At 45.0% G+C, this 27,500-nt stretch overlaps 1 protein-coding gene across 1 annotated transcript in view; it reads right to left on the bottom strand.

The window, feature by feature from the left end:
- The window catches only part of LOC116053716 (nebulin), a 106,245-nt gene that overhangs the window by 18,320 nt on the left and 60,425 nt on the right, over positions 1 to 27,500 (bottom strand). Inside the window, exons 36-49 of the mRNA XM_035998317.1 lie at positions 26,969 to 27,079; positions 26,598 to 26,708; positions 24,712 to 24,822; positions 24,514 to 24,624; positions 22,429 to 22,536; positions 18,272 to 18,382; positions 17,098 to 17,208; positions 16,372 to 16,482; positions 14,414 to 14,524; positions 12,115 to 12,225; positions 11,066 to 11,176; positions 10,477 to 10,584; positions 7,926 to 8,036; positions 2,196 to 2,306 (exon numbers count right to left, since the gene is read on the bottom strand). Of these exons, the coding sequence (XP_035854210.1) occupies positions 2,196 to 2,306; positions 7,926 to 8,036; positions 10,477 to 10,584; positions 11,066 to 11,176; positions 12,115 to 12,225; positions 14,414 to 14,524; positions 16,372 to 16,482; positions 17,098 to 17,208; positions 18,272 to 18,382; positions 22,429 to 22,536; positions 24,514 to 24,624; positions 24,712 to 24,822; positions 26,598 to 26,708; positions 26,969 to 27,079 (1,548 nt within the window). The remainder of the gene's footprint in view (positions 1 to 2,195; positions 2,307 to 7,925; positions 8,037 to 10,476; positions 10,585 to 11,065; positions 11,177 to 12,114; positions 12,226 to 14,413; positions 14,525 to 16,371; positions 16,483 to 17,097; positions 17,209 to 18,271; positions 18,383 to 22,428; positions 22,537 to 24,513; positions 24,625 to 24,711; positions 24,823 to 26,597; positions 26,709 to 26,968; positions 27,080 to 27,500) is intronic.

Here is a 27,500-nt window from a genome sequence, read left to right as displayed (position 1 = left end):
TCTCACGGCAGTTTGTGTAAATGTCACGTTATTTTTAATCTATTGATACGTGTTCACGGGGATGTTTTTCTCGTTTTTTACGTGGTGGCCAGCACGAAATACCCTACGGGGAAAGGACGCCTCACACGCCGGGAGACGGCCGAAAAGGGCGCCTCACACGCCGGGAGACGGCCGCTGGGGACGCAAAAACGGGGAAAGGACGCCTCACACGCCAGGAGACAGCCGAAAAGGACGCCTCACACGCCGGGAGACAGCCGAAAGGGCGCCTCACACGCCGGGAGACAGCCGAAAAGGGCGCCTCACACGCCGGGAGACAGCCGAAAAGGGCGCCTCACACGCCGGGAGACGGCCGCTGGGGACGCGCGACAATAACAGGACAGTTGCGTGCCATATGCGATGTTGATGTGCCACACGCGGGACGTGATCCCCGCTCGCCCGGGTGAAAGTCCTGTGTTGTTTGACCCATCCACCCCCCCGACCAACCTCCCTACGTGGATTTTCGGCTTTTTATACTACTCCCTACCATTTTTATGCTGTGACCACAAAATATGCTTCCCATTGAAATACATTACTTCACATTTTTGTGCTGGCCACCATGAAAAAAACGAGAAAAACGTCCCCGTGAACACGTATCAATAGATTAAATAACGTGACCATTTCACGAACTGCCGTGAGACTGGGCTGTACAGACGTACATACAGTAAGATGAATAACACCAAAGAACAAAAAATACATGTATAACAACAGAGAATGACAGGAACATACACACAGACAAGGTCTTGGAGACTTGTAACCCTGAATAAATATTGCACTTTTAATGTAGCTGGTTTAACAATAGGATAGACTGATGTATGAAAGAGTTTTTAAGTCTGATGCGATTGAAAGAATGAACTCTGAAGCGTCTGTTTGAAGGCAGAAGCTGATATTCTCTGTGCAAAACATGCGAGGAGTCATTTGAAATATTCCTGGCCAGTCTGAGCATACTATTATTGTGAGCTTCCCGAAAGGAATAATGTTAAGTAGTAGTCCTACAATACATTTTAAATAATGTTTCTCCTGCTCTTGATTCTTCAGCCCGTGGGTCTGAGATCAGTGTGATTGTATCAGTGTGTTGCAGACAGCCGGGGCTGCCGTTGTTTAGGTAGTCTCCGTTTTACGCTCCAGTTAGCGACACATTGCTCGGTCAACAGACAGGAAACCAGAAAAGCATCGGGCCGGTGCCCTAGTTTGTTACCCCGAGCTTCGGTTTCCTGCCCTCCGGGCCCACTGACACCAGACAATAAACCTCGTCTGTCTGGGACGCTGCGAAAACATAAACACTGTTCATCAGACTTTGTTCAGCAGATTGTCTGCTCTCTGTAGCCTCTGTAGTTTAGGGTCTGTGGTGGTTTTCAGAGGTGTCAGCTTCAACCTGTTTGTCTTGAGTGTGTGTGTATGTGTGTGTGTGTGTGTGTGTGCCTGTGTGTGTGTGTGTGTGTGTGTGTGTGTGTGTGTGCAGGCAGTAGGTCAGTGTCTGTGTCCTCAGGCGGCGGAGTACAACACAGCTGCTCTCTGTGTTCACGCCTCAGCAGACAAAATGATACTAACACATTGGCACAAAACACACTCCCTCTCACTCTGTGTGTGTGTGTGCGTGTGTGCGTGTGTGCGTGTGTGTGTGTGTGTGTGTGTGTGTGTGTTAAACATAGAGTATCTTGGGGATGTCTCTCTTTAAATACCTCGCATTGTACTCTGTACTTAGAAACCATGGTCTTGCCTCTCTAAACTCTCATCTTTGAGTTTCAGGGTGGATTGTAATCCACCCTGAAACTCAATCATAATTACTCATAATTAAATACGCATCATAAATACCCTCAAAACGCTGCCCTTTACTTACTGTGATTTTGTGCAAACAACAGTAATGGTGGAAATCTGCTCGGTGATGTTTGTGATGTCTGCGGGTGGAGCTCCAGGACAGCTCTGTAGCTGCTCTGATGATAACTGTAAATGTCTACTTTTAATATGAAGAAATGTAGGATTATACTATTTGATTGACATTTACCCAACGGTTTCTTACAGCACTGAGAGTGCTTACAGTTTTAGAGTAAAAATGAATCCCTTATTTTGGTTTTCTTTGCACTGTAAGACACGGTTTGAAGTTAGTCAATAGTTGACAGCAAACAGTGATCTTCACACTGTGAGGGGCGCGGACTCACATCGCTCTGCGTCTTGGTCAGCTCTTTGGCGAAGACGGTCTCGATGGTTTGGGGCATCTGGGCGTACAGACTGCAGCCGGCTTCCTTCTTACCCTCCTCCCTGTACGCTTTCTGCAACGCAACACAACACGTTTTACTGTGCAAACATATTAAAAACACCAAACAGTGAGTCAGAAACCAACTCTTTTAAGGAAGCAGTTATTAGTACTGTAGTGCAACCAACCGTACGTTGTTATACAAAAGGTGGAAGTACCAGTTGTTGATTAGAAATGAAGAAATGACTGATTAGAAATACACACATTTGATACCTGGGATTGGTATCTGAGCAAAACTGAACTTGATCCACATCAAAAACAGGGTAGTCTGGATCAAGACACTTCATTTACCGCATAATCACATCTTCTGCCAGTTGTCCGTCGCCTTGCACAACTCTGTTTGTTTCAGCTAGAGAGCTACACGCTGAAAATGTCAAGTTTTGAAGAATATTTGGATGGTGCAACAAGGCAGGCCTGCTTGGTTCTTTCAGGGAATGATTGTAAAGATTTACAGAGAATATGTTTAGGTCATTTCCTCTCTAACTGGGACGTTTTGGGGCCGATTGGTGGGATTGATGGACGAAGTACACACGGAGTTACACTGGTAAGAGCCAATGAGGTTTAACGATGTATCAGCTAATTTAAATAGCTCACGTTACTGTATTGTGTCAACAGTTAACTTAATTTAAAGGACAATTCCAGCGCAAAATGAACCTAGGGGTTAATAACATATGTGTACCGAATTTATTAAAAATCTAGATTATAAAGACTGCACCGTTCATGTATACAGGCGGGCACCATCTTGGGAAAGCAGTCAGATCAGTCGAACGACGAACGCCGTGCAACCAGTAACATAGCTCAAGCACGCCGTTCGTCATTCGACCGGTCGTGACTGTTTTCCCAAGATGGCGCCTGCCTGTATACATGAACGGTATAGTCTTTTTAATAAACTGTCTGTACACTTACAAAGTTCTCAATGCTTCAGTTTACATGTAGGGACCCTCATTATGCTACAGTTGAAGTGTGGTGCTATTTTGAGCCTTGTTAGTGGTACAGAAATAGAGATTTACCCTTTACCCCGACTACTAGCGTTATAGGCTAATCACCGGTTTGCGCTAGCTTGTTTCAAGCTAGAGACACATTCGATTAGCATGACAACATATCCCAGAGAACGGTCGACTCGGTACACATATGTTATTAACCCCTTGTCATGGTTAGCGAGGATGGTGGACCCAAATGCAGAGAGCAGGCGAAGGAGTAATGAGCACGAGGATTTATTAAACACAAAAACAGGAGCAAACCAAAGGCGGTCCAAAAATGGAGCAGGCAGAAAACAACAGAACAGGCTACGACGTGCTGACAGGAACAAAACCAGACACAAACACGCAACATCAAACAATGATCCGACAAATGACAAGGGGAAGACAAAGACTAAATACACAGGGTAACGAGGAAACAAGAGGCAGGTGACACAAGGGCTGGGAAACAGGTGGAAAACATCAGGTAATCACAAGAGCGGGAAAACAGATAGTAAAACAAGACAAGACAAGACAGAGAACAGATTATCAAAGTAAAACAGGAAACAAGCAAAATACAGAACAGAAACCGACTACAAAATAAGACACACCACAAAATAACAAAACCCTGACAGTACCCCCCCCCCAAGGGACAGATCCCAGATGTCCCAAAAAACAGAACAAAAAGACAACCCAGGGAGGGCGGAGGGGGACCGGAGGAGGGCCAAACAGGTCAGCAAACCAGTCCAGCGGGGCTAGGGAATGGAGAGGCCACTCGGGACAGGGAACAGAAGGGGCCACTCGGGACAGGGAACAGAAGAGGCCACTCGGGACAGGGAACAGGAAGGCCTCGGGACAGGGAACAGGAAGGCCTCGGCAACCGGGGGCAGAGAGGCCTCGGCAACCGGGGGCAGAGAGGCCTCGGCAACCGGGGGCAGAGAGGCCTCGGCAACCGGGAACTGAGAGCAGAACCGAAGGTAGAATCCCTCTGGCGGCCTGCGACGGAGGCAGAAGCCCTCTGGCCACCGGCGACGAAGGCAGATTCTCTCCGGTGGCCGTACTGGACGTCGAGGACAGCGTCCCTCTGGGGGCCGAGCAGGCCGGCCGAGGAGGAGCCCCTTGGGAGGCTGCGCAGGCGACGGGTAAGCTGGGCTGGAGTCAGGCGGAGATTTGGAGTGGCTGCTAGCAGGCTGAGGTTCTAGAGGGCTGCTAACCAGCTGGGGATCAAGGGAGCTGCTAGCCAGCCAGGGATCTGTGAGGCTGCTAGCCAGCCGGGAATCAGGGATGCTGCTAGCCAGCTGAAGCTCGGGGCGGCTGCTAGCCAGCCGGGAGTCCAGGATCAATGACAACCTGGGGACGCTAGGAAACTTGGGGACTCCAGGAAACTCGGGGACACTAAGAAGCTCGGGAACACTAGGAAGCTCGGGGAAGCTGGGCAGTGTTGGGACACTGGGCAGCTTGGGGACACTAGGGAGCTCGGGGACACTAGGAAGCTCGGGGAAGCTGGGCAGTGTTGGGACACTAGGGAGCTCGGGGACACTAGGGAGCTCGGGGAAGCTGGGCAGTGTTGGGACACTAGGGAGCTCGGGGACACTAGGGAGCTCGGGGAAGCTGGGCAGTGTTGGGACACTAGGGAGCTCGGGGACACTAGGGAGCTCGGGGAAGATGGGCAGTGTTGGGACACTGGGCAGCTTGGGGACACTAGGGAGCTTGGGGACACTAGGGAGCTCGGGGACACTAGGGAGCTCGGGGACACTAGGGAGCTCGGGGACACTAGGGAGCTCAGGGAGGTTGCTAGCTAGCCGGGGCTCAGGGAGGTTGCTAGCTAGCCGGGGCTCAGGAAGGTTGCTTGCTAGTCGGGGCTCAGGAAGGTTGCTTGCTAGCCGGGGCTCAGGAAGGCTACTAGCTAGCTGGGGCTCAGGAAGGCTACTAGCTAGCTGGGGCTCAGGAAGGCTACTAGCTAGCTGGGGCTCAGGAAGGCTACTAGCTAGCCGGGGCTCAGGAAGGCTACTAGCTAGCCTGGGATCAGGAAGGCTGCTAGCTAACCTGGATTCAGGGGAGACGCTAGCTCGCAGGGAATCAGGGGAGTTGCTAGCTAGCTGTGGCTCAGGGAGGTTGCTAGCTAGCCGGGGTTCAGGGAAGTTGCTAGCTAGCCAGGAGTCAGGGAAGTTGCTAGCTAGCCTGGAGTCAGGAGAGCTGCTAGCTAGCAGGGAATAAGGGGAGTTGCTAGCTAGCTGTGGCTCAGGGAAGTTGCCAGCTCGGAGTCAGGAGAGCTGCACGCCAGCTCGGAGTCAGGAGAGCTGCACGCCAGCTCGGAGTCAGGAGAGCTGCACGCCAGCTCGGAGTCAGGAGAGCTGCACGTCCGCCCGGGATCAGGAGAGCTGCACGTCCGCCCGGGATCAGGAGAGCTGCACGTCCGCCCGGGATCAGGAGAGCTGCACGTCCGCCCGGGATCAGGAGAGCTGCACGTCAACCCGGGAACAGAAGGGTTGCACGTCAGCTCGGGAACAGAAGGGTTGCACGTCAGCTCGGGAACAGAAGGGTTGCACGTCAGTTCAGCCTCAGAAACACCGGTCAGCTCAGGCTCAGAAACACCGGTCAGCTCAGGCTCAGGTACACAGGTCAGCTCAGGCTCAGGTACACAGGTCAGCTCAGGCTCAGGTACACAGGTCAGCTTACGCTCAGGTACACAGGTTAGCGCAGGCTCAGGTCCACAGGTTAGCTCAGGCTCAGAAACACAGGCCAGCTCAGGCTCAGGAACACAGGTCAGCTTAAGCTCAGGAACACAGGTCAGCTCAGGCTCAGAAACACAGGTTAGCTCAGGCTCAGGAACACAGGTCAGCTCAAGCTCAGAAACACAGGTCTGCTGAGGCTCAGGACAAAACACAGGCATGGAGACGGGGAGGCGAAACTCCCGTGCTGTGGCCTGCCAATGCACCTCCATAAGGTGCCTAGCGAAGGCGGGGTCCTCTTCATGAAGGGAGCGGTAAAACTCGATCAACAGTTCTCCATCCGAGTCCAGTGGGTGAATAACTGGTTTGAATTCTGCTGGGTCCATAGTTGGTCGGATCATTCTGTCATGGTTAGCGAGGATGGTGGACCCAAATGCAGAGAGCAGGCGAAGGAGTAATGAGCACGAGGATTTATTAAACACAAAAACAGGAGCAAACCAAAGGCGGTCCAAAAATGGAGCAGGCAGAAAACAACAGAACAGGCTACGACGTGCTGACAGGAACAAAACCAGACACAAACACGCAACATCAAACAATGATCCGACAAATGACAAGGGGAAGACAAAGACTAAATACACAGGGTAACGAGGAAACAAGAGGCAGGTGACACAAGGGCTGGGAAACAGGTGGAAAACATCAGGTAATCACAAGAGTGGGAAAACAGATAGTAAAACAAGACAAGACAAGACAAGACAGAGAACAGATTATCAAAGTAAAACAGGAAACAAGCAAAATACAGAACAGAAACCGACTACAAAATAAGACACACCACAAAATAACAAAACCCTGACACCCCTAGGCTCATTTTGCGCCGGAATTGTCCTTTAATATTGTATGTGGCGTTTTCTTTTGTGGGGTGCAAATGTTCCACCAAAACCTGAACTTCCTGAGACTATTTAGCAGAGCCACCGTCGCTGTGTCCGGAGCTTAGCACCGCCCGAGACCGTTGTGATTGGTTTAAAGAAATGCAAAACAACACAGTGTTTTTTTCCTCCTATCCCAGAATGCATCTGTGGTGTAGCCAGACCTTACTCCACAGCGTTGTGGGGATAGAGTTGGCAATGTGAGACAAAAAACAGGGTAACCCCAGGACTCGCTTTAGATATTTCCCCCAACATCTGATGTTGTGTTACCCATGCACATTTAGGGCCCTATGTTACACCCGGTGCAGCCAAAGCCTGACGCAAGTGTCTTTGCTAGTTTAAGACCGACGCAGTTGTCAATTTCCCGTCCAGCGCCCACGTCGTTTAAATAACAAATGCACCTGCACCCATCTGTGGCCCATGGGCGTGCTGGTCTTACAGGGAGGTGTGTTCAGGTGCATTCTGGGCGTGCTGGTCTTACAGGGAGGTGTGTTCAGGTGCATTCTGGGAGTATTGCTATCCTGAGGCAGCGGGAAGTGATGGCACCATTGACCAACAAAAACCTGGTCTAAAGTCAATAACGCAGCATTTCATTGTTATTTTAACAGAGCATTAGTAAAATGCTCCTAGGCTCGTGCCCAGCGCGCACACTATGCTTGTTACACACACAGGGACGCACAGCAGCACACACACATGCAGAAGATTACATATAAAAATATTACGGTGCAAATCCTCCATCATAACAGCAATGCTCCAAGGTCCAAACACGCCTGGCTTTTAAAGGGAACGGGAGATGATCTCTGATTGGTTGATTGCATGTTACGCCCAAAACACACCTCTGATTAATGAAGACACTAAGTACAACCCTTTAGAACCATGCGCCCGGCACACAGACCCTTTATTCCGCCGTCAAACTAGCAAAAGTGGATTCGTACACGCCCTCAACGCACCTGCACCAGGCGCATCACGTCGTGCGCTTAGATCGTTAAAATAGGGTCCACAGTATGTCACCAAGTAAGCAGAATCCCATGCATGAATACTAAAGGTTTCAACGTGTTTACAGTGAGTGAGGCCTGTTGTGTACCTCACTGTGCAGCTGGCTTTGCTCCTTGGCATGTTGCGTGTCTTTGGTCTCAGGCAGCAGAGAGTACAGACAGTTAACCAGCGTCTTCTTACCCGCCTCCTTGTATTTACTCTGGGAACACAAACAACAACACTATCAGATCAGATTTATACTTCTGGTTGCAAGCAAAAAAAAAACTATCTCAAGAAGGTGGTTAAAACAAGACTGGTTAGACTTGGTTCATGATATACCATCCATCCATCCATCCATCCATCTATCCATCCATCCATCCATCCATCCATCCATCCATCCATCCATCCATCCATCTATCTATCTATCTATCTATCTATCTATCTATTTAGCGCATTAATCGCAGAAATTCAGAGAAATTAAAAGAAATTAATCGTTTGACAGCCCTATTTAGGCGTTACTACACACTATATTGACTCTGGTAAGGATAGGGATTTTTAGTTTTTTAGTTAGGTACTTGGAATTGTGCAATAATGACAGATTCACACATTTTTCTTTTGTTTACAGTAAATAAATAATTACAAATCTTAAAATCAAGTTCATAAAGTAACTTTCTTTGCATTCATTTGATTCCCAATCAAGATCCACTGGTAAGAATGGCTTTCGATTGTTAAGATGTACTTAAAAACTGTTCTGAAATGCAAAATAATAGAATTTTAATCATGTGATAAAATATGTGATTAATCGCGATTAACTATAGAACTTCAGCGATTAATCGCGATTAAAAAAAAATTTAACATTTGACAGCCCTATTTATATATTAGGGTTGGGCGGTAATACGGTATACCGCGGGGTCTTAAAAATAGCAACGGTATCAGTTTCAATACCGTCATTAAAAAAAATGCAATGCACTATATAGGGGACATGGATTAAATATTAAATATAATTTATGTAATTATGTGTGGTTGTCATCACGTGACCGTGTGGAGGAGAAAGTAGTTTTTTTGTAAGTTATGTTATTATTGTTTCAGTATCAGTGTTTGGTATTCAGTGTCTGAACAGTGAACAAGCCAACAGTTTGGTGACGCCGTCTGAGCCTTACGTCATCATTTTTAATTAGTCACGGTGATACCGTATACCGCGGTAAAATGGGGAGGAGGTTTGACGGTATCAAAATTTGTATATATTAGGGCTGTCAGCGTTAACGCGTTAATCGCGATGCGATTAAGGGGCCGATGCAATGCGATTATTATTATTTTTTTTAATCGCATTAATTGCATGCCGGCATTTATACATTTTTTATTTATTTATTTTTTTTACAATTTCTTTATTGACATTTTTATAAAAGAAGTGATAACACAAGGGTGTAACAAAAGACCATGTCATTTTAACATCTTTTTAACCCCCCAAACCCAACCCTGCACTGCTCAGGAAAGGAAATAAAGACAGAGTAGTAATGCAATTGCAGTTATAACTCAACACCCAAACAAATAGTAATAATTATAAGTAATGGCAGTAGTATTACCAGTAACAATGATAATGCTGATACAAGGCAAGAAAAAAAAGACAGATGTGACAGATTCACACATTTTTCTTTTGTTTACAGTAAATAAATAATTACAAATCTTAAAATCAAGTTCATAAAGTAACTTTCTTTGCGTTCATTTGATTCCCAATCATATCATACACTGGTAAGAATTGCTTTCCATTGTTAATATGTACTTAAAAACTGTTCTGAAATGCAAAATAATAGAGTTTTAATCATGTGATAAAATATGCAATTAATCACGATTAACTATAGAAATTCAGCGATTAATCGCGATTAAAAAAAATTAATCGATTGACAGCCCTAATATATATACATATACATATATATATATATATATATATATATATATAGAAAAGTTATCTTACTCCCTCAAAATCCAGACCAGAGATTTTCTAGGATATGGTGTAAATGGACTGGGTATGTTGAACATATAGGCATTTTTGTTTTGTTGTAATTGTCTATGTATATGCATGTCCTTTTTTCTTTCTTTCTTTTCTTTCAGAGAAGTGTAGTGAAACTCCCCCTATGTTCTAACTGATCCTACTGTTAATATACAAAAATGTAAAAAAAAAAAAACTTTGGGCCTGGGTAGAAAACTGATTTCGATATGAGGATAACTATGGACACAGACGGAACATCCTTGTGGTTTTCTTTTCTATCATTATTTATTTATTTTTCTTTCTTATCCCCTTTACCAGGATCCTGTAAAAAAGAAATAATCCTACATTGTTTTGTAACCTTGTTGAGTGGCTTAAAGAAATGAACAATAAACCAGAGCAGAGTCTTCTCCTCCGGTCTGGCAATGCAAGACTAGGACTTTATAATCTCAGAGAATATCTGAGTTTTTTCTCGTAAATTTGCAACTTTAATCTTGGAAGTTCGGAGTTTCCTCATACTCTGTTGTTGAACATGAGATTTGTTGACACTAAGAACAAATACAGAATAATGCAGAATACTGCCAGTCTTATGAATTATTGGTTCCATTAACAGGGACAGCTTTTTGTCCCATTAAACAGATTTATGTCCTCACAAGATGATGAATAAAGTTGTTACCTCGCTGTGAGTCTCAGCCATCTCCTTCACAAACTGAGTCTCCAGAGTTTCCGGCAGCAGAGAGAACAACGTGTTGGGCAGATCCTCTCGGTCCTTCTTGTACTTTGTCTACGAGATCAACATAAAACACACATGTACAAGATATCAAGAGTAACTTTATTGTAACACAAGTTGGGACATTTGTCTTGGGCACTTAACTCGTAAAAAACAACACATACAACATGATAGAAATACAAGACAACAAACATAATATGAGCCTAATGGTGTATAAAACAATATAAAAAAAACATGTCGTCATTTCCACGCAACAATATCTCAACGTCAGGAGATGAACTGTGCCTGTAAAGTGGACGAGAGCAGGCCTAACATCCTGTTAGGTCCAATTCCGATTCAATAGAATGTTATCGGCCGCATTGATCTCGTGAGGTCACCGTTGCCCACGTGTGCAAGACGTCAGAGCAAGTCGGGATCAAGTCAGACACAAATTTAACCGGCATGCAACGGGCAGCGATCACCGCTGATGGATTGTGCGTAGACCTGGCTCATGTCGTACGAGCCTATTGACATAGAAGCACGGACACGGACTCACCTCACTCTGAAGTTCAGAGATCTGCTTAACAAACTCCGTCTCTTTGGTCTCCGCCATTTGGTGGAAAACACTGCAGCTGATCTCCTGTCTGCCTTTCTGCTTGTATTTATTCTGCAACACACAAACACATATATACTTAGGCGTAGATCTTATGCCGTATGTTTACGGTTAGAAGATGGCTGCGTCTCATGTGACCTTGTTATTTGTACACGCTGTGACTATACAAATCACAACATGTAAATAGGAACATGTTGGAGTTATTTTGTCAGTTATTGGGAGCAGTAGGCTAGATGGAGCCGGTTACCTCCAGGATCTGTGCTAAGCTAGGCTAGATGGAGCCGGTTACCTCCAGGATCTGTGCTTAGCTAGGCTAGATGGAGCCGGTTACCTCCAGGATCTGTGCTAAGCTAGGCTAGATGGAGCCAGTTACCTCCAGGATCTGTGCTAAGCTAGGCTAGATGGAGCCGGTTACCTCCAGGATCTGTGCTAAGCTAGGCTAGATGGAGCCGGTTACCTCCAGGATCTGTGCTAAGCTAGGCTAGATGGAGCCGGTTACCTCCAGGATCTGTGGTAAGCTAGGCTAGATGGAGCCGGTTACCTTCAGGATCTGTGCTAAGCTAGGCTAGATGGAGCCGGTTACCTCCAGGATCTGTGCTAAGCTAGGCTAGATGGAGCCGGTTACCTCCAGGATCTGTGCTAAGCTAGGCTAGATGGAGCCGGTTACCTCCAGGATCTGTGCTAAGCTAGGCTAGATGGAGCCAGTTACCTCCAGGATCTGTGCTAAGCTAGGCTAACGGTGGGGGCGTCAGACAGAGTTACAACACGCACGGAGATGAGAAGGGTATGTATGGACTTATCTAACTCTGGGGGACACAGGGAATAAGACAAAGTCCCAATAAGTCGGCATTTTCCTTTAAATGACTATACATAATTAACTTTAAACTTGAGTCCCCCTCCTCCAGAGACACTTTTTCAGGACTAAATTTGATCTTTCCTCTCCGGCATGCAGAACATGACCCCCGGCTGTGATCCCACACCCCCCCACCCACCTCACTCTGAAGCTCCATGGCGACTTTAGCGACCTTCATCTCTTCGGTCTCCGGCAGCGCAGAGTACAGGCTGCTGATCTGCTCTTTCTTACCTCCCTCCTTGTACTTCAGCTGGAGAGGACACACAAAGAGACGGAGACATCATGTGTCATACATACACTTAAACATGAAAAACCACTGGTATGAATGAATGAAAGGCCATTTCAGTCAATATTAAATTAATAAATAAATATCAGGGCAGTCAAAATGAATGCGATAATAATGGGTTAAAGCCAATTCCTTTGAACTCCACTTGTTTTTTTGGCTCACACATGCGAGTGGGCCGGATCCATCCGGAAGTAAGCAGTAAGCCTCCCTAGTCACTACACTCCAACACTCTAAGCACGCTGCTCGCCCATGACATCAAAAAAAATGGGGACTTTGACGATGAACAGACCCATGAAGCAGGCTCGCCATAGCAGAAAAGATGATAGTCAGCCTTCAACGTCCTCTTTGTTACCCCTTCTAAACAGATTTCTGCAGTGCAAACAACTCGGAATTGTAATTGAGAACGTCAATTATAATGGCCCACGCATTAAAAAAATGTTGGGTTAAATTTAGAGATGGCCTGATACCATTTTTTGCTTCCTGATACCGATTCTGATACCTGAACTTGCGTATCGGCCGATACCGAGTACTGATCCGATACCAGTGGGTCATATATTTTATTATGTTTTAACAGCTGTATACTACTATCTCTGTATGATGATATGATGCATAACAGCTGTATACTACTATCTCTGTATGATGATATGATGTATAACAGCTGTATACTACTATCTCTGTATGGATGATATGATGTATAACAGCTGTATACTACTATCTCTGTATGGATGATATGATGTATAACAGCTGTATACTACTATCTCTGCATGGATGATATGATGTATAACAGCTGTATACTACTATCTCTGTATGGATGTGATATGATTTCTATCTTTGTTGTCAGTCTGGCTCAGGTTAAACTCTTTGTGAAACATGAACAAATACAAACAATGAACACCCCAGAACTTTCTTTTATTCTCCAGTTTGACAGTCAGTTATAACGGACAAAGAACATAAATAAACTACTTTAACGTAGATTTTCTTTAGGGCTTTATTACGTGGTATCGGATCGGTGCATAAACTCCAGTACTTCCCGATATAGATACCAGCATTTTAGGCAGTATTGGAGCCGATACCGATACCAGTATCGGTATCGGAACATCTCTAGTTTAAATCGGGCTCGGGCTCATAATTACAGTTAATGTGTCGGGCCGGGCTGGGCTCGGACACAACGTGCACGGACTCGGGTAGGGTCGGGCTTGATTTTTTTGGGCCAGATCTAAGCTCTAATCTCCACGGATCATCTTAAAGGTTTGAATTAGAGGGTGATCATTTTTCGGGACTCCCGTGGGTCACATGATTCCCGCGGGAGTCCTGCGGTACGGGAGTCAATTTCACTGTCGCTAACGTGTTCGGGACGGATCAAGAACAGAAATCAACGGGAGTGGGCGGGAGCGGGATGGAGCCAGAGATTAAATTAGGAAATGCCGCTGCAATGCGGTGAATGCGCCCAAAGATTGCGAGGAATTTCGTTATAGAAAAGAGAACCACTTACAACTCCCAATACGTTTGTTGATTGGGAATACCGTGACCCGTGGGAGTCTTGAAAAATTGTCACTACCTAACCCCCCCAGCAGTGAGAGACACACGGCTCTGCAGCGCTGCATTCACACACAACATCACACACACACACACACACACACACAGAGTCTGATAACTTTAGACAACATAGGGAATGAAACGGGAGCGGGACGGGATTCTTTCTCTCGGGATTTTGCAGGACAGGATTTTTTTGGGGGGGCAGTCCCGTGATCGGGATGTGACGGGAGTATTTTCGTCGGATCGGGACGGGATGGGAGTGACAATTGATTCCCGTGTCACCCTCTAGTTTGAATCCCGTACCGTAGTTTGACAAAATAGGGGCCTCCAAACAGCATCTTGCACAGAGCCCGCCAAAAGCTAGAAACGGCCCTGGTATTTATTGTTTATTTTAGGTTAATGTTTAATATGTTTGTTAGTTTGTTTGTTTATGTATGCACCTTTCACCTAGACAAAGTGTAACTTCTTGTATCAAACCTTTTCTGATTCTGATTCTAAACAGATTTATATGACAGTAGAAAATGAGTATTCCACAGTGCCACTTCACGCACTATCTGCCTAAACAGTGTATTTGCTAACCCGTTTTTTTACAGTGCATGTGAGTGTGTGGGTGTACCTGACTCTGCAGCTCGGTCGCCTCTTTAGCGTGTAGCGTCTCCAGAGTTTCAGGAAGCTGGTGGTACAGACAGCTGCTCGCATCCTTCCTGCTCGCCTCCTTGTACCTGGCCTGAAGGAGACATCAGCTGTTACTATCCAACTATCTAGGGAGGTCCCGGGACACGTCTGCATGTATTGAGATAAGCGACAAAAAAAATTGGAAAAATTGTAGAAAAAAAGAGACAAAAACGTTGAAAAAAAATGCCATAAAAAAACTCGAAAAAGGTAACAAAAACCTAAAAAAAAAGCTTTGGAAACAGCCCAGAATTAATTACTGGGGGGGGGGTTTACCCCACCATCCCCCCCATGTTTGACTTCATAAATACACAGGTGTTTTTGCTCTTCACTCGCATGTCATTCAAAGTCTACAGGTCGACAGTAACTGTCTTGGATTTTCTATTCAGACTTTTTAAAGCAGTTTCCATGGTTATTAATGAGTTATTTATGTGGAAATACCCTGACTGATTACCTTTCAGTTGTGCTAAATTGGACAGTTAAGATCTTGTGTCTGTTCCAGAGGCTGGAAAGTAAAGGGGACAGAGCGTTTGCAGACTCTGGAACAATCCGCCTGTCAGCGGTCTCCTTTAAGTCCATTCATAAAACATACTTTTTTCTTCCCTGAATTTATTTGAGCGTTAACCTCTTTGAACTGTTTCGTTAAAAATTCTCTCTTTTCTCAGCGGGGGCACCACATCCCCCTAATTTCATCTCAAGTGGGCCAGACCAGTAAACCCCTCCAGAAAGATCAGAAACTTCTTCTGACACAGAGTTTCTTGTCGGCTTGATGTTGGCAAACGCAAGTTGCTTCTGCTACGACAGCGATCTAAGGCCGTTGTAGAAAAAATAATAATGTTACTAACCCGGGAGGAGGGGTAATAGTCCGAGAAAAAACTCAGAATTTATAAGCTTAAAGGGGCGCTATGCAGTTTTGGCCATTTCTTCGCTGTTTTCTCTCTTTTTGCTGGCAGGTTTCTCTATAGAGCCCCCCCTACAGGTTTCTCTATAGAGCCCCACCTACAGGTTTCTCTATAGAGCCCCCCCCCACAGGTTTCTCTATAGAGCCCCCCCCCCTACAGGTTTCTTACAGGTCTCCCCCTACAGGTTTCTCTATAGAGCTCCCCTACAGGTTTCTCTATAGAGCCCCCCCTACAGGTTTCTCTATAGAGCCCCCCCTACAGGTTTCTCTATAGAGCTCCCCTACAGGTTTCTCTATAGAGCCCCCCCTACAGGTTTCTCTATAGAGCCCCCCCTACAGCTCCTATGTTTACTTGTGTCTGACTCCTCTCTTGGTCAGTCTGCCGTTTCCTCTTTCTCTGTTCCTCCGACAATGCTTTCCTAGCTTTCTGCTTCTTTTTAGCCGGCTCAGCCATGACAATAGTGTGAAAAACTCGGCTAGGGGGGAGCAAGACGACCACCATTCAACTCGAAAAAAGTCATATAACCATTCCAATGACTCCGAAGCTGTTCAGTTGAGGTAAATCGAGCAAAAAAACTGCATAGTTCTCCTTTAAAGTCGGTAATTTACGGAAAAAGAACTCGGATATTCAAGGAGATTTAAGTGGTAAATTTGGAATACGAATGAATTACTTCCCTGCAATTTTCACACTTTGCAAAGTCATGGATCCCAGTGGGCCTGATTGGACTCTTTAGCGGGCCGGCTCTGGCCCACCGGCCGTATGTTTGACACCCCTGCTGCACAGTTTTGAAAACACCAATTAGTTTTTATTTGTTATTTTGAAAAACCCAATGTTATGTCTGCTCTGTTCTACTGTTTTGTGAAGCACGTTGTGATGTGGAGTTTGAAAAGTGCTCTATGAATAAAGATTATTATTATTATAATTATTATTTCAGGTGTTTCCGTGGCTCACAGCAGGAAGGTCCTGAGCTGGAATCCAGCGAAATGAAAGAGGAACAAACCTCGCTCTGCAGCTCGGAGACGCTTTTAGCGAAGGTAGTCTCGGCGGTTTCTGGAAGCTGAGAGTAGAAGCTGTGGGAGCGGCTCCGGATCCCGTCCTCTCTGTATTTACTCTGGACAAAGAGAGGCACACAGATAACACCAAACTCAGTCAGGAACAATACCACATCACCAGGAATATATCCTCATGTGTGCCTAGTAGGGCTTCAGTCCCGATTCCATTCGTTCCCGATACATGGGCGCCGAATGGATTTCTATCGCAATTTTCATTGATTGGGATTCGATAGTATTAAGTTTTGCAATTTTCTTTTCCTTCTTTAATAAAAACAAAAATTGAATAATACACTTCTAGAGACATTATATCATGAGACATTTCTTAAAACTAGGGATCGACTGATACCGGTTTTTCAAGATATTTGGAACCAATATGAAAGAATACCCATCAGGCATTGTGCCTCGCTAAAACAATCAAAACACATTTTATTTACAAATTTCTATAGAATAAGTTTTGTAATGGTATCAGATTTTGTAGAGTCCAATTTCCACAGTAGCAGCAAGTTACCAGTGAAACGCAGACAGGAAGTGAGTGTCCGAATTGAGGACCTTTGTCGAAAGAAGTTCCCCTAACCGACATTTCCCGAACAGGGTGCAGGGAGTAGGGAGAACTGTTTATGTACACTGTGGATGGGAACGCAGCCCTAGTGTGTGTAAATGTTTGTGTTCTTCACCTCGCTGTGCAGGTCGGACATCTTGGCGGCGAGCTGCGTCTCGGCCGTCTGCGGCAGCTGAGCGTACAGACTGGACGACATTGACTTCTTCCCGCTCTGCTTGTACTTGTTCTGAAGGGAAGAGAAGCCGGTGGAACAATGCAATCTTCTGAAATGGTTTCAACTCCTCACAGAACTTTGGTCTGAGCTGATCCTGATTCTACCTGAAAGCTAGTAGCAGCAGGCAGACTAATTATAAGCCAGAAGATAGAAAAAAATAAAGAAGGAATGAATGAATGAATGAAAGAAAGAATGAATGAGCTTCTCCCTAATACAGGGCCCTAAACCTCAAGGCACCATACTCAGTTAGAGGAGGAGCAGAGAGAAAGAGAGCATGATATTCCCATGATCACAGACTGCTGCTGTTTGTCTGCTGAATATTTGAGTTCCATCACATAAACACTTGTGTTCCTCAGTGAGATAATAACGCTGCTGCTGCTGCGCCGGCTACAAACAGAATCATAAATACGCACGGCGTCTTCAAAGAGCAACATCATTCATTCATTAATTCGTTCTTTAAAGAAAGTTGGAGCTTCTCTCTGCCTGAGAAAGGCAACAATAACCAGTCCCTCCAGAAAAACGTGATTATGCGATCGCATAATTCAATGCATAATCAGCCAAAGTCCGCATATTTATGCAGGGGGGCGCATTTTTATAAATACGCCGCACTTTCACCGCATAAATTGCCGCATAAATTGCTGATTTCTGCGCAAAATATGCGGGGCTTGCATGATTTTATAATCCCCGCATTTTTGTTGCAAAAAAGTCACATATATCTTAGCAGAAAGTTGAAAAATGTTGCGTTTACTTCACACAAGAGCAGCCGTTTTCCCCTGTTGCCATGAGAACGTTATGAAGTGACGTAATTACGCGATGTGAACATCATCGAAAAGCTGCAAACCCAGCGATGAAGCCACGATGGAACCGCAATTTTTGCAAGTTCCCGCAATTTCATCGCATTTTTTAAGAAAACGTGCCACATAATCAAGGATTTTTGCCCGCAACAATCACAAAAAAACTCTGCGTTTTTCTGGAGGGACTGAATAACAGCGAGTGTGCAGTCAGCGTGTCTTTATACTCACAGCGTGAGGACGGGGGAGCACTGACTGAGCGTGTGTATAACAGATGTGAGTACCTCGCTCTGCAGCTCCGTGACCTCTTTAACTCGCTGCGTCTCCAGAGTCTCAGGCAGCCGGTGGTACAGAGCGCTGCTGGCTTCCTTCTTCCCTGCCTCCTTGTACTTGACCTGCACAACAAAATACCACGTTAGGAGAGACGACGTGACAGATGACCACACGTCTGCAGTAAATGTGTTTATGGTACACGTCTTGTCTTTTTTTTGTGGCGGCTGTCATTGCCGGATGGGTCGGCAGCTGAGTGTGAAGCGGCTGGGATGAGGATGAGCACCTCGTAATCTGAGGCCATGGCTCTCGGCAGGACACCGATTGAGTCCTTGCCCCATGAGAAGGAGTCCCTTGGGGTTTTGTACACTCACTTTATCGTACCGTTGTAAGAAAAGAAAGCTGAGCCAGAAGGCAAAGCTCTCGATCTACCGGTCAATTTTGGTTTCTACCCTCATCTTTTAGTCATGAAGGCTGGGTCATGACTGAAAGAACGAGGTACACGTTTCCTCAGGAGGGTGGCTGGCGTCTAGGGTCTAGTGTCAGGCCGACATACTGTCTTTTAGAGGCTGTAGCTGGTGAAAATGTGGTGTCATATGAAAGTAGACGATCTAAAGAATCCATAGGTGCAGGGGCGGATCTAGAAAAATATTTATGGGGTGGCGAGAGGGGGGCAAGAATTTTTGAGGGTTGGCAACATATGGCAGACTGAATTTAATCACAGTTATCACAGTTTGATGAGAAATAGTATGTACACACTACAAAAGGGCACAGGCTGCCATTTACAAACTCATACAGACAAACTTAATCTCATGCAACCAATGTCTTGCATTTGAGGTTCCATGTGGAACAGTTCATATTAGGAATAAGTGACCACACGATGTGATCTCACTTAATAGGTGATAGAAGTATGATAGAAGTAACCGTGGATTTCCACAGGATGCGGAACGTCTGCGAACCGGCTCCGCTGCGGAACGGCTGCGTGCTCCGCAGTCCGTCAATACCCACCAGGTCCGGATTTGTTGCGTAACGGCTGCGGCCAGGCAACCACGAGATCTCGCGAATTGACGTATGTTCGCGCGATATAACAGGATGTAGTTTCTATAAACAGAACCACAAAACCAACAACAGTTAGTTTCCATCCAGAGGAGTAGAGGGGAAACTACTCTGAGCTGTGTTTTCAAGGTGTAGTGCAGGAAAATATGACCCGCCGTGAGCACGGTGTATTTTATTATTATTTTAAGTAACCGGATGTTTTATTTTGTTTCTGTGCTCGACTTCCTGTCCCGCACTATCTGAATTGTGCTGAATTGCTGCGGAGCTCTCCGTCGTCCGTCAAAAATAGAAGCTCTGCGTATCTGCTCCGGAGGGCTGCGGACTGACGGAACTGGGACGGAGTCGGGACGCAGACGTTCTGCAGTCAGTGGAAATACACACATTGACTTTAATGGAAACCTAATGACTCCGTCGACGTTCCGGAGACGTTCCGTAGACGTTCCGCATCCAGTGGAAATTGCCGGTAAGGGGCATTATCACAGGAAAGGCATTAAGGTAAGACACAGGTGATGAGTGGCAGATGTGTGAGAGGGGAAGCAAACAGTTTTTGACTGCAGTCGGACATTGGAGATTCACGCTCGTAAATTGTCAAATTGGCCATAACTTTTAATTCGTTGCTGCCAACTGGGGTGACAGCAGGGGTGGCAAGGCTTTCTTTTAGGGTGGCATTTGCCACCCTATGCCACCCCGGTAGATCTGCCCCTGCATTGGTGCCAACCATAACATGCTAGCTTGTCGGAAAGGGTTCTTAATAACGCTTCAACGTTAGGCTACATTTGGGCGAGGCAAAAAACTGACATGGGCATTTTCTAAGGGGCCTGTTGACCTCTCACCTCGAGTTATTTGAATGAAAATGGGTTCTACGGGTACGTCACCTTGACACACTGCTGCATTGAGCATTGAGCTGCATCTCAAATTAAGGTTCCCAGCTTTCAGATGATGTACACCACTTCTATGTGGGATCTACCGTTTATCTGCCCCTGAACATGCCCTGTGCCCTACGTCTCTTAAAAAAAGGAGGGGAGAAATGCTTTTAGAAGCACTTGCTTTGAAGAAAGAACAAAGATTTGTATCGTCCCTGTTTTTGTCTGCAGATTCACATGGAAAGCGAAACCTAGGAGCTGATCAGAGAACAGAGCGGATCAGGAGAGAATGAAAACTGAAAACACTGGGAGTGTGTTTGAGCAGCAGGAGAGGCGGAGGCGGAGCGAGACAGAGAGAGCTATCCAGCAGCCGTGTGTCCCTGATAACAAGACCAGAATAGACAGCAGTGCTCAGTTTATCTTAACGTGTTAACATGCCGGAGTGTCTGAGACGGAGTGCACACACACACACGCCTCTTTTGGTCTCTTAGGACATTGCTCTGACGTGCACACGTTTCCCTGAAGACTCACCTTCGAAAGGTGTTAATCTACATTTTCTTATGGTCAACAAATCTCACTCAAAGAGAGCAACAACACAGTCTGACTTGCTGTCTGTGTCTCTCAGCTCAGAGCCCATTGGTTCCTGCTGAAGATGTTAATCTTTAAAAACACAAATATACAGTGTCAGTTTCCTGAAGCTAAAAAAAACTTAAACAAGAGAAAAAAATTGACTCTTCTCTGAGATGATGAAGTCACAAATCTAGCAGAAAAACTCTAGAAAGTATCTGACATTAAAGTCACAGAGAAAAAACCTCTGAAAAAGTGTGGTTGTTTTTTTGTCCAGGGACCTCATCACACTGCAGACGCCGCCACTTTCCGTGTATTCTGCCTGCAGTGGATGACTCAATCATAAATTTGTGTTTTCTCCTAGTTTTATATACGTCCATGATTGTCTCTCGTAAATTTGTGAGTTGCTTTTTTCTTGAAAACTCAAGTTTTCTTAAATATTCTCTGAGACTACAAAATCAAAAAATGTACAAGAAAACAAGAAACTTAGAAAGTCTCTGAGTTCACAACATTTTTTTTTTCCTCAAGGAACCACATCGCTTCACTTCATACAAAGTTAGATCAACTTCACCACACCACAGATGCCGCTGCTTGCCGTGTATTATTTGTAGGGATGCACCGAATCCAGATTTTTTGGGGTTCGGCCGAATACTGAATCCACTGGTTAAGATTCTGCCGAATCCGAAACCCAATATCGAATTCTTCTACATGAATGGCTTTGGCTCGTGGGTGATCTGAGGCCAACTGTTTGTTCGGTGTAGGGCTAGCAAAGCTGGTAATGGTTGTCTGGTTAACACCAGTTTTCACCAGTGACTGTCCTTCCTTTGCCGTACCTGAAGTTGCTGCATTTTGGCTGCTGTCTGTAGATTCCTTCATCACAACTCGTATTCTTTCGGATGTTTGATACCAGATGTTGTAACAGCGGTGATGTTGTGTATAGTTTAGGGTCCTCGCCACCACCAGACTAATCAGCATTGCAGATTGAACATGTAGCTGGACTTGAATGGCCTTCTTTTGACTGAAAGTACTGCCAAACTACACTTTTTCTGCTCACAAGTTCCATTTTCACTTTCTCACAGCCTGCTGCATTGAACGCTCCACCTACGTAAACACGTTCCCGTAATCAACGGCGCCGTCATCACGTCGACCAGCGTAGCGCGCGTAGTGCAAGCGTAGGGTTCGGTTCAGTGGGAAAAACTTCTAAGCTTCAGCAGAAACCCAACCCCGTCAAAAAGCCCAATATTCGGCCGAATCCGAAGCCGAATCCTGGATTCGGTGCATCACTAATTATTTTCAATAATCAAATTTAGCAATAAGGAAATCATTGTGATTTTTAGCCCAGAATAACCACACCTGAGCTTTGAAGAGACAATTGGGCATGTTCAGAAGAAAACAACATGATTTGGAGGTGGTGATAGCTTTTGTGCATCAGGAACTAAATTTCTGACTTTATAATCTCAGAGAATATCTGAGTTTTTTTCTCGTAAATTTGCAACTTTAATCTTGGAAGTTCGGAGTTTCCTCATACTCTGTTGTAGAACATGAGATTTGCTGACACTAAGAACAAATACAGAATAATGCAGAATACTGCCAGTCTTATGAATTATTGGTTTCATTAACAGGGACAGCTTTTTGTCCCATTAAACAGATTTATGTCCTCACAAGATGATGAATAAAGTTGTTACCTCGCTGTGAGTCTCAGCCATCTCCTTCACAAACTGAGTCTCCAGAGTTTCCGGCAGCAGAGAGAACAACGTGTTGGGCAGATCCTCTCGGTCCTTCTTGTACTTTGTCTTAAAAAAAATGTAGTAACATAATTAAATCTCCCACGTGGTCCTTTTGGTAACACTCTGTGTGTGTGTGTGTGTGTGTGTGTGTGTGTACGTGTGTGTGTGTGTGTGTCTGTCTGTGTGGTTGTGTGTGTGTGTGTCTGTGTGTGTGTGTGTTTGTGTCTGTGTGTGTGTGTGTGTGTGTGTGTGTGTGTGTGTGTGTGTGTGTGTGTGTGTGTGGTTGTGTGTGTGTCTGTGTGGTTGTGTGTGTCTGTGTGGTTGTGTGTGTGTGTGTGTGTGTCTGTGTGTGTATTTGTGTCTGTGTGTGTGTGTGTGTGTATTTGTGTGTATACGTGTGTGTCTGTCTATGTTTGTGCGTGTGTCTGTGTTTCTGTGTCTGTGTCTGTATGTGTGTGTGTGTGTGTGTGTGTGTGTGTGTGTGTGTGTGTGTGTGTGTGTGTGGTTGTGTGTGTGTCTGTGTGGTTGTGTGTGTGTGTGTGTGTGTCTGTGTGTGTATTTGTGTCTGTGTGTGTGTGTGTGTGTCTGTCTATGTTTGTGCGTGTGTCTGTGTTTCTGTGTCTGTATGTGTGTGTGTGTGTGTGTGTGTGTGTGTGTGTGTGTGTGTGTGTGTGTGTGTGTGTGTGTGTGTGTGTGTGTGTCACAAGTACTTCATAAAGAGTGTACACCATAAACATCTCACATCTTATTATCATACAAGAAAAAAAGACCTTAATCTAAAAAGATAAGTATTAAGTTATATAAAAATGTAGACCAACATTTCTATCTTTGGGAACAAAATAGTTTGACTGCACTTGAATGAAGCTGAATGATAGTAGACATCGAGGAAACGTACAACGTGATCTAAATGTCTGCACCTGCTGCTTTTTAGATGGGTTCACGTCATCATTCTGCCTGTAACTCCTGAAGAAGGCTGGACGCTGCAGCGCCTTCAAGTGATGTTTTTAATCTGATTCTACTCAGAACGTGCCCGATGTATTAACCCTCATGATGTCTTCGGGTCAAATTTCACCCCTTTTTCAAAGTTTTTATATCAGAAATATGGGTTTCTTTCAACCACATTGCCCCAAAAACAACATGCAACACTAAAATAAAAAATGATCACTACTTTCATAGTCTACCTGGGTCAAAATCTGTGATAATACATAAACATACTGTATGTTCCTTTGATCTTAACTATTAGTCAAAATAAAAAAAATAAAAAAATTGGGCATAATTTCATGTAAATGAGGCACAGTGACCATCAATTCCAAAGAAGTGTAAAACGAGTAGTAATAAGTTGTAATCAAGTTGGCTAAGAAGATGTAAGACAGAAATGAGGGATAATTTACAGGCTACTTTATGCTTTATAAACAGGCAAACCAAACCAGGTCAATTTTGGTCAATGTTTTTTTAAAGACGAGTGCCTTGGATTTTTCATGATGCCCCGACCAATGAGCACGTCTTATTTTCACAAACACCAGTTCCAAAAACCTCGCCAGTTCTTTGTTTTTTCCAAACTGAATTATAATTGCAGTTATTAAGATTTTTTTGTGCAAAAACAAACGCTTCAAGTTGCATCATTTATTTCACTAGAATGCATTCTTAACCCGTGTGATGTCTGCCCCTCCACCGTGCAACTTTCAGTTTTTCTGGGTAAAAATTTTAAATTAAAGTGTTTTTTTGTCACTTTTTTTCCAAGTTTCTGTCACTTCTCTCATGTTCTTGTCCATTTGTTATGCGCTTTCCATGTTTCTGTTGTTTTTTCCCCCACATTTTTGAAGCATTTTTGTCACTTTTTTCAACGTTCTTTTATCAAACATTGATCATTTGTTGTATGGAACCATCCACGTTATTTTTTTGGACAATTTGGTTGACCCGAGGATAACAGGAAGGTGAAATTCTACTTCTGGCTGCAGGATTTATAAAAAACAAACACTGTAAGATCCTAAGGAGACGATCCGCCTGCAGAGCATCTTCATGAGGCGTTCAGGACCCTCTCACCTGACTCTGTATCTCTGACATGTGCTTGGCAAAGTGGGTCTCTGCCGTCTCAGGGAGGAGCGAGTACAAGTTCTTCCCCATCTCCTTCTTCCCCTCTTCTTTATACTTCACCTGAGGAAAAAGCACACAGAGCTGACTTCACTAAAACTCACCACACAGATTATCACCCCCCCCCTCATCTCACGGTGTGTTTCTCACCTGGCTGGAGACGTCTCTCTGCTCTTTGGCCAGCTGCGTCTCGGTGGTTTCAGCTAGCTGGTGATACAGAGACGTGCTCGCCTCCGTCTGACTGTCCTGTTTATACTTCACCTGCACAGAAGATTTAAAGTTCAAATTACAGTCGGCAATGAGGAAAACTGTACACATATCCCAAGAGATATATATATATAGAGAGAGAGAGAGAGATAGAGAGATAGAGAGAGAGAGAGAGAGAGAGAGATAGATAGATAGATAGATATACACATATATATATATATATATATATATATATACATACACATACTGTACATATACCGAATCGCAATGCAGATTTCGGTGCCTCATTTTCGGTGCCACTGAAATGCCTTTTGCGCTGCCCTCTGTTGCTCCGAAACTGTTAGGTGCTGAGCAGGGGAAAAAAGGACCCAAACACAGAGAGCAGGCAGGCAGGCAGGAGATGGCTTGAGTTCAGGAATTTATTGAAACCAAAAAACACAGCACAGAGGCTGGAAAAACCACAGGAACAAAACACAGAAAAACTCAGAAAAAGACACAGGGAAGGACACGAAAACACACAGGGCGGCGCGGCGCGGCAGGGCACGGACACAAACAGACTCAAACACCAACATACACATACAATGATCTGACACAGGACAAGGGGAACACAAAGACTAAATACAGAGGGTAACGAGGTAACAAGAGGCAGGTGACACAAGGGCTGGGAAACAGGTGGAAAACATCAGGCAATCACAAGAGCGGGAAAACACAAGGTAAAGCAGGACAAGACAAGACAGAGAACAGAGTATCAAAATAAAACAGGAAACAGGAACAACAGACAGGAAACATGAAATAAACTAAACACAGAGACTTGACACAGCGACACAACAGGGAACAGAAATACAGAATAATTATACAAAAAACAGAAAATGTACAAAACCATAACAGAAACAGACGTTAGGGGCACCAGAAGCATCGCTGTTAAAATGCTGACAGCTAAACGGTGTAAAGGGTGTCTGTATTTCACTGTAGAGAATTCCAACAGCGGGACGTTAAGCAGTGTGCAGCTGCCGTTGTCGGAAAAACAACACCAACGGTGCGTTTACTTGGAACTAGTAAGCCTCGCGGTGCATCAAAGTTATTGTAAAATAGCCTATTTTTATACCTAAGTATCGGTTCAGGTACCGTTCAGGCACCGTTTAGGCACCGGCACCGTTTTAAAAGTATCATTTTAGTGTGCCCGGGTTGGTTCAGTGGTAGAGCAGGCGCACATATACTGAGAGGTTTATGCCTCGACGCAGATGTCCGGTGTTTGAATCCGACCTGTGAGGATTTCCTGCACGTCTTCCCCCTCCCTCTCCCCTTTCTCACCTAGCTGTCCTGTCAAAAACTAAGGTGGAAAAGCCCAAAAAATAATCTAAAAAAATAAAGTAGCGTTTTAGCACCGGTATCGGAAACGATACCCAACCCTACTTGTCGCAGAGTCAGACAACACAACGTGGTTTGAAGGAGGCTGTTTTTAGATTCTAAGGCTATGTTCACACTTGGCGTCTGTTTTGACAAGAAAAAGTTGACTAGGGTGCTTTTGTAGTAAAAAAGAGAGAAAAGCTGGCAGCGTCTTGGTTCCACAAAGCAGCCGAGTTAGATAAAAACAAAGCGAGCACCCACTCATATCATATAACTCGCTGTGCTGAAAATACACGACTCCTTTACCAGCACATTTCCAAACAAAATAGGCAGTTTGTGCAGCTGGCTGTCGACTCCTATTGGATCCTGGTCCGAGTTCCTATGGAAGGGAAGTGCGACACAGCAACAGAAATACCCACGAGACTCCCTTCATCCCTTCCAGCTGTGGTGAGTACGGGATCGGATGCTGTGTGTGAACGCACCTGACTCTGCAGCTGTGAAGCCTCTTTAGCGTGCAGAGTGTCCCGAGTCTCGGGCAGCTTCGAGTACAGACAGCTGGACGCGTCTCTCCTGCCTGCTTCTTTATATTTGCTCTACAAAATGAAGCAAAAAAAATCTTTAGCTGTAGCTGCAGGTAACAAGTCCTATTTCCTTTGATTGTAGGGGAGAAGGTGAGTACTTTACAATCTCTTTCATTTAAACTTTTATTGCATCGGATTGTTTTTGTCCAAAATAAAATAAGAAGAGAAGTGATCCAACCTTTATCCATCCATCAACTTTCGAGAAGCCATTCAGATTCAGGACGTGATCTTAAGTGTAATAAACTAGTTATTAAATGAATATCTCGCCGTACCTCACTTTGTATTTCAGAAACAGCTTTGGCAAACTGGATCTCGTTAGTCTCTGGGAGCTGGGAGTAAACGCTGACGGCCTGGCTCTTCTTCCCACTCTCCTTATACTTGTTCTAGAGACGACAAGACGTCAGAACATATTCAGAAGAAATACTTATACTCTTAATTAACCTCCTGCGTCTGTTATTTGTAGTACAGTAATGGTTTGGTTGCAGTAGGTCACAGGTTCTCAAACGTATCTCTCAAAGGTCTGTGAATGCAGCACAAACGTCCTATCTCACTGTGTTAACAAAGGCAAAAAGTAGGTACATGGATCTTAAAAACTGTCTGACATTTTGACCCGCTGTGTTGGAAAGGGTTTGGCCTGAGCTGTGTGTGTGTGTGTGTGTGTGTGTGTGTGTGTGTATATGTGTATGTGTGTGTGCGCGAGTTGTGTGTGTGTCTGTGCGTGAGTAGGAGTGTGTGCGTGTGTGTGCGTGTGCTAGTGTGAGTGAGAGTGTGTGTATGTGTACATGTGTGTGCTGGTGTGTTTGT

Source organism: Sander lucioperca, chromosome 23 (genome assembly GCF_008315115.2).
Source record: "Sander lucioperca isolate FBNREF2018 chromosome 23, SLUC_FBN_1.2, whole genome shotgun sequence".
NCBI lineage: Eukaryota > Metazoa > Chordata > Actinopteri > Perciformes > Percidae > Sander > Sander lucioperca.
Note: the sequence above shows the minus strand (reverse complement) of the source record. Positions and strands in the feature narration are given on the sequence as shown.